The sequence below is a fragment of the Lontra canadensis genome, unplaced genomic scaffold (genome assembly GCF_010015895.1).
Source record: "Lontra canadensis isolate GAN:19392208 unplaced genomic scaffold, GSC_riverotter_1.0 scaffold986, whole genome shotgun sequence".
In the NCBI taxonomy this organism is placed as follows: Eukaryota; Metazoa; Chordata; class Mammalia; order Carnivora; family Mustelidae; genus Lontra; species Lontra canadensis.
Window position 1 is genome coordinate 9,976 of NW_022631970.1, and position 6,651 is coordinate 16,626.

The 6,651-nt window shown below is 55.9% G+C and overlaps 1 protein-coding gene across 1 annotated transcript; it reads right to left on the bottom strand.

The window, feature by feature from the left end:
- Positions 1 to 268: 268 nt before the first annotated feature.
- LOC116863368 (CMRF35-like molecule 6) lies at positions 269 to 5,908 on the bottom strand. The gene is made up of 5 exons (XM_032850831.1): positions 5,812 to 5,908; positions 4,948 to 5,283; positions 3,173 to 3,296; positions 2,610 to 2,663; positions 269 to 580 (listed from the first exon to the last, which is right to left on the bottom strand). The coding sequence occupies exons 1-5, from the start codon at positions 5,894 to 5,896 to the stop codon at positions 322 to 324; spliced, it is 858 nt and encodes a 285-aa protein (XP_032706722.1). The 5' UTR covers positions 5,897 to 5,908; the 3' UTR covers positions 269 to 321.
- Between the last annotated feature and the right edge of the window lie 743 nt (positions 5,909 to 6,651).

Sequence of the window (6,651 nt, forward strand, 5' to 3'; positions counted from 1 at the left end):
GACTGTTTTCTTCCCAGCACCTAGAAACAAGCCTGGTGCTACACAGGCTCTTGGTGAATATTTGGTGAGTGGTTGTAGGAAGGAAGGAATGTTGAGTTGAGAGCCTGCACTGGGGGTTCTCAGGAAGACAAGGTCATGGGAAAGCAGGCCTTCCCTCACCTCGGGCTCTCTGGTCACCTGGGCTGTGCTCGGTGCTCTCTGCTAGCAAGTTAGGAGTCCTAGGGCGTCCCTCCCCCATTCTCCCCAGCAAAACACCACGCACATCGACTTGTGTGTGTGATGGATCTCATTGCTTCACTCAAGTATTGAACGATTTGTTTGTTACCAGTTTTTGGCAATAAGGGGAGAGGAGACAGGTCTGGGTCCAGAAGTTCTTCCTCTCCTAGTCTGCGTGGTGTTGTCTCTGGACAGGATATGGATGGGCAAGGAGGGCTGCAGGTTGTCTTCATCAGGCTGACTCTGGTGCCCACAAATTGCCCACTGAGGCCTGTTGACCCAGAACACGGCACTGAGCATCATCAGAAACAGGGGCACCTTCAGCAGAATGAGGAGCAGGAAGTGGACGTTGCCAAGCAGGGACCTGTAGGAGGGACACGGTGACTGGCAGGAGTTTCCTCCTGGACAGGAGCCCACACTCTGCCCCCACCTGCCTTTGTGCTCAGGTTCTGTGGCCTCAGAAATCACTATCAGCCTCAAAGCTGAATGGTACCAGGGCTGGAAGGTCCGGCCCCAGTCTCGTGTCCTCCAGTCAAGACTTGACCGTGAGCATCAGGACACAGCAGACACATGAGGATGTGGTGGTGAGGAATGGAGAGAGGGGGAGAAGAGGAGACCCAGGAGGCTCTGGTTCCCAGAAACAGCTCTCTGAACCCACAACCCTCAACACTCCCTTGCTCCTGCAGGGACAGATTTTGAGGGTGAAATGCTCCCTTATAAAAGCTCTCCTCTCAACCTAGTCTGGATTCAGCTTCAACATGATCTTGGAGAAGCTCTTCTACTGAAACCGCTCAACATCCTCCATCAGCGTCCAGGAGGGACCTCCCCAAGCTCAGCTCGTGGCCAGTGCCCTCACCTGTGGGTCCCAGTAACTGTCCCCATACCAGCTCCTCACAAATGCTGTGTCCCCTCCCCACACGGGACCTTTCTAGAAGCTCTCCATGTCGCCATCCCCTCGCCTAGCTCTCAGCCTGTGGTTTGGCTGATGTCCTCTCCAAGGTCACACTGGGATCCTCTTGCACACCTGTTTGGCACCCTGGCTCATATCCTCTTTGCCCACTTGAACTCCGGGCCAACTGTGGACAGTCTTGGGACGGCCAGTGGTTTCCCCGCTCCAGCTCCCTCACCTCTTTGCCTGAGGACTCTCTTTAGCTATAGGAAAGTTCGGCTTGCTGAGCAGAACAGGCGAGATATGGCACAGAATCCATGTCCCCAGGAGGACCCTCTGCCTGCCATACTCTTTCTCCAGATGAAGGGCCTTCCCTCATCACTCTGTGAGAGTATAAGCAGCCCCTCTGCCTGCAGTACTCTCTCTAGATAAGGGGACTTCCCTCATTTTCTGTGAGCAACAGGAAGTCCCACCATCTTCCCCACCGTGAGGGCAGATGGATGTTGATCACTGCCTCAGCTTCCTCAGGGCTGGTGGGACAGCTCTGGGGTGCGTCCTACACAGCATCTCTGAGGATACCCAGTGACGGAGCCCAGTTCCCCTGCGATGGCTCCTCCATCAAAGCCCGCTTCGTTGGTTTCCCCATCTTCCCTTTCCCTCCCTGTGCTTCCTGGGATCACCATTCCATAAACTAATTGCACCTAAGTCTTTGTCTCCCCATCAGATTTGAGGAAATCCAAACCCAAACAGGCTCTTTGTCATTTGTTTTCAATGAATCTGGATTCCTTTCGTCATGCCCACCGTCTTCCCATGCACCCCATCTTCCTATCCATTAGTGGGCAGTTGGCATTACTGGCTTTATCGGGCTGATGCCACATCCCCCCAGATGCCCTCTGAGGCCTGTTCCCTCAGAGGACAGCACTGAGCATGCTCAGGACCAGAGGCACCTCCAGCAAGACCAGGAAGGAGAGGAAAGTAGATGTTGCTCAGTAGGGACCTGTGGGGGACACGGTGACAGACAGTGAGCCCCATCATCAGGGAAATGCCCTGGTACCCTCCACTTCCCTTCTGTCCCTGTGTCTATGTCCTGAGGCCACAGCAGTCCAGAAGGAAATCAGGCCCAGGTGGGTCCATGGCTGGGACTGCCCCATCATCTGACCACTTCTGTGACCCTCAGGCTTACAATTGCCCTTGAGACAGGATGTGGACATGGAGAGGGCCTGGCTATTGGAGTGACATGAGGAGATCCCACGAAGCAGGCAGGACCTGGCCTGGGAAAAGATTTCTATCTAACCACTCCCCCTGGGCAGTGACCCTGTCTATGGACGAGAAATCAGTGCTGGGTTGCTTGTGTAATGTCTGTTCTCCCATAACCAGTATTTCCCATGAGGGAATGGAGTATTTGCTTTAGTCCCAGGGTCCATCTGGCACCTGTGTGGTCCCTCCAAACCTTACCCTTGAGATTCAGAGGTTAATGATGGAGGGGATGAATGACCCCACTCACCTCTTCTCTCCTTCTGTGGCCTCGTCTTCAATAGGATGACTCTCCAGTGAGGGCCTGGGAGGGAGCAGTGAAGAGAGTTCAGGGGCCCCCAGAGCACCTGACCTGGGCTAGATCCTGAAGTCCCCCTTTGCACAACACTGGCACTTGTCTTCCCTGTCCGCGGAGCCCGATTTCTGTAGATACCTGAGTGCTGGCTCCCCCAATCCTACAAGTCTCCAGGGAAATGTCCTCTCACTGGCCAGGGCTCCCTGATCATTGTGTATGGAACAGCAGTCCCGCCCCCATCGTTCCCCACACATGCTCTCTCTGACCCATCTGTTCTCAGGTTGAGTTGTCCACTGTGTGAATTTCCCAACTTTTGTCAGAGCAGGTCTGTGTCTCGGTGGCCCAGGGCTGTATCCCTAGAAGGGTGCCGAGCACACGGTAGGACTTTCACCGTTAGGTGTGGAATTGGTAAATAGTGTGGGATGGAGGCCACGACAATCACACCCCACACAGCTCTGTCCTCCGTGTTCCCCAGAAATCACCCAGGTGTCAAAGATCTCCAGCTGCTAGCCCCTTACCCAGGACGTTGGCTGGAAGTGGAGGACTCCTGCCAGGTCGCAGTGTCCCATGTGGAGGCTGGCAGTGTCCTGTGAAGACCTGGAGTGCTGGGGGGCCTCTCAGAGCTGGGGGTTGCAGTGCTGGCTGGGGGAGAAGCACACGTCAGGCCTGCTGTCCTCCCCCCAGGCTCTCCCACTCTCTGTCAGCTGTGTGGCTCCGACTCACATAGTCCTGGTCACTCAGGCCATCTGGACAGGCGTCTGGGCTCCACATCCGCCCACAGCCACACCCAGGCCTGCCTGGAACTCCGGCCTCCCCCGCCCTCTCTGCAGGTGCACCCTGGCCAGGTGGGCGATTTCAGAGGCAGAGCATCTCCCAGCAGGGCATGGGACAGTGTGTGGAAGGAGCTCAGGGCTCTGGGCTCAGCCACCCGCCCCTGGTTTCTCCTGGCAGAGGATGGGCTGAGCTTTCCTCTGCAGAGACTGATCCAGAGCTGGGGGTGGAGGCCGGGTCCTCAGGCAGGGCTGATGTCTGGAGTGAGAACCATGAAACAGGGCGCTCAGCAGAGTCCCCACTGAATGATGGATCCTGCACTTAGTGCACTCAGCCCCCGAACTCTAAGCCAGAACTGTGAACCTGGGTGGCCACGGGACGGAAGGATAGACAGAAAGAAAGACCTAATGAGACAGACACACACCCGGGGGACCACACAGAAAGTTCCCTGTCCTGAAGCCAACTGGACAATGGACTTTCTCTTCCAAGCGGTGGTGTCCGAGGACACTCAGCTCCTCGCTGTTAAATAGGAGTCCACAAGAGGCCTGCGAGGAAACGCCCCATGTGAGAGAGAAGACCTGCGGGAAAGACGTCAGAGGAGCCAGGGCCAACATCGGAATAAGAAAACAAGACAAAAACCTGAACACTCAGAAGGATGAACTCCATGTGGTTCTCAGGAAACAAAAACAGGGTTCGAGTAAAGAATTCTTTGCATCACATGGTAGTATAATTCGGGCCATAGTACCTGAGAACTCATGTTTCTCATTTTTTTTCCCCTCCTTTGTCTGAGGGGAGCTTTCAGCAGTTTCTCAGGGTTCCCTCCTGTGGGGACAAGATGACGGAAGGAATGGGGAGGGTCAAGCTGGAGGGGCTGGGTGTTCCCCAAACGCTCCCAGAAGCCCCACATCAGGGTCTGGGGCTCCTTCTTGGGCCCCTGTTGAGGCTGCTGCAGACCCCCAGGATCACAGCTGTGAGGCTGGTGCTCAGGAACCATCCAGGACACAGTAATGTCCTGTTAGAGCCCCGGGGTCCTGGGCAGCCAGTAAGGGAGAGGAGCCCGTGTCCTAAGGTCGTTCCCCCATTGGGAGGACAGAGAGACATCCAGGAAGAGGCTCAGGACACCTTCTGCATGGTCAGGACCCTTGGCAGGACAGGAAGGCTGACCATCATCCCCAGACTAGGGCCATTTGCACTGCCCACCCTGGGAGAGCTTTACGTGTGAGAGTTTGTCAGGTGGGACACACTGAGGTCAGCCAGAGTGTGCATGTGCTTGTGTGAGTGTAAAGATAACACAACGCCTGCACACAGACCGAGACACACATGAATATATACACAGACACAACACGCAAACGCACATCCATGGACACACACAGGCACACCCCTGGTGTCCTGCTCACCCAGTGCATCCTCACCCCGCTCTTCTATCCCACATCCCCCCGCTTTCCCGCTGGGGCTGGGGTAATCAGCCCATGCCTCAGGCAGCCCTGGTCCTGGTGTGGGGGGAAGGGTGTGCACAGCTCACCTGGGGTCACAGACAGCACAACTTGGAAGGTGTCGTCGAACAAATATCCTGGGAGCGGTGATGAATCGATCCCGCACAGGTACATCCCGGCATCATCCTCTGTGAGACTCTCCAAGGTCACTGTGAAGGTGAGGTTTGCAGGATGGTCCCTGATGGACACACGGCCCTTTCTCACTTCTCTGTCTGCCCCTTTGGTCTTTACGATCTTCCACACACAGAGACTTTTGCACCAGTACTTGGCATTCTCTGTGAATTCCTCCTCATACTGACACTGCACGCTCACAGATCCCCCCACGGTGCCCATCACGGAGGTGGGGCCACTCAGAGACCAACAACCTGGAAAACACAGCCGAGGGTGACCCCTCACCAGAGGGGCCTGGGACAATGGGATCTGAGGTCAAGTTGACTATTGAGTCCCTCAAGGGCCCTCGGCATCAGGAGGAGGCCTTGGCAGGAACGAGGCCTTTCCTTAGACCAGAGGGAACGTCGGTAGCTCCCTCCTCACAGAGTGGCACAAGGAGAGTGTGTCCTTGATGTGTGTGTGTGTGTGTGTGTGTGTGTGTGTGTGTGTGTGTGTGTGTGATGAACGGAGACGTCATTTCTGACTGCAGTAATGTTGGTCACTGGCCTCCCCTCTTGTCAGGGCTGCTCTTTCTGGCACAGTGGACACAACTCACCCACTTATACACTGAATCCTCCTGGTCACTGCTGAGGAAATGCTGGTCCATCTGAGAATCTTCTCTGCTCTCTGTCCTCCCTCCCACATCCTCCTCCCCTCCCCATGGGCTGCCTCACACTCCTCTCATCCTGTCTCCCTCCCTCCCACCCAGGGCAGACTTCCCTGCCCAGGCTCAGCCCACTCACCTGAGACCTGCAGAAGGAGCAGCGCTGCAGGCAGCCACGGCCTCCCGTCACCTGGGGTCATGTCTGCAGCACAGACGTCATCCATAGCAATGCCAGGCTCCTGAGGGGGGGAAATTTCAAGCCTCCTCACAGAGGGTCCTCTCTGCAGGGCCCACTTCTGCTTTCTGAGGGCTCCTTGCTTCCCCGTCCTGCCTGTGTTTGTTGTCACAATCTTCTTCCACGCTGACTCAGCTGGTTGGGGTGCAGGAAGCTTGGGGACAGAAGCAACAAGGGTTGAGGCAGAGTCCTGGACCTGGTGTCCCAGATCCACTCAATCCCGATGCCAAGACAGCGCCTGGTTCAGGACTGGACTGGGATTGCCATCCCCTTCCGCAGCCAACATCTGCTCCTCTCACTGTCCACACTCGCCCCATGCAATGGAGCAACACTATGAGAATTTCCTCAGGGGAATGTCCCCACCCCTATGACATGTCACTTCCTTTTGGTCAGGAGAGATCATGTCCGGGGTAGAGCCCCCAGCAGCCCATCCTCTCAGGCATCAGTGGCGACCACAGTTGTGTTAGGATCCCCGAGGCTGCAGCTCCAAGCACCCACAGTCCCCATGGGACCCCTGCTCACCTTGGCCACACAAGTTGGAACTGTGACCTCTGATGCCTTCAAAGGTTCCATTTGGGTGCTGGGTTTCTAACCAGGGTACAAATCCCCAGACTTTCTTCCCTCCTGTGTGTTTCCCTGTTCTCAAGACATGGACATGGAACCACCATCACCAACCCCATGAACACCTCACTTGACTCTTTCTTCTTTGCAGTGAACTCTACTGTGACTCTCAGGGTAGAGGAC

Bases quoted from the DNA above. Each gene is read 5' to 3' on its own strand.
- LOC116863368 (XM_032850831.1), bottom strand. From the start codon at position 5,896: ATGGATGACGTCTGTGCTGCAGACATGACCCCAGGTGACGGGAGGCCG. The intron at 2,664-3,172 runs GTAAGGGGCTAG...GCTCCCTCCCAG, and splicing joins ACTTCCAGCCAACGTCCTGG to GCCCTCACTGGAGAGTCATC. The intron at 581-2,609 runs GTGAGTGGGGTC...TCCCTCCTACAG, and splicing joins GCCACAGAAGGAGAGAAGAG to GTCCCTGCTTGGCAACGTCC.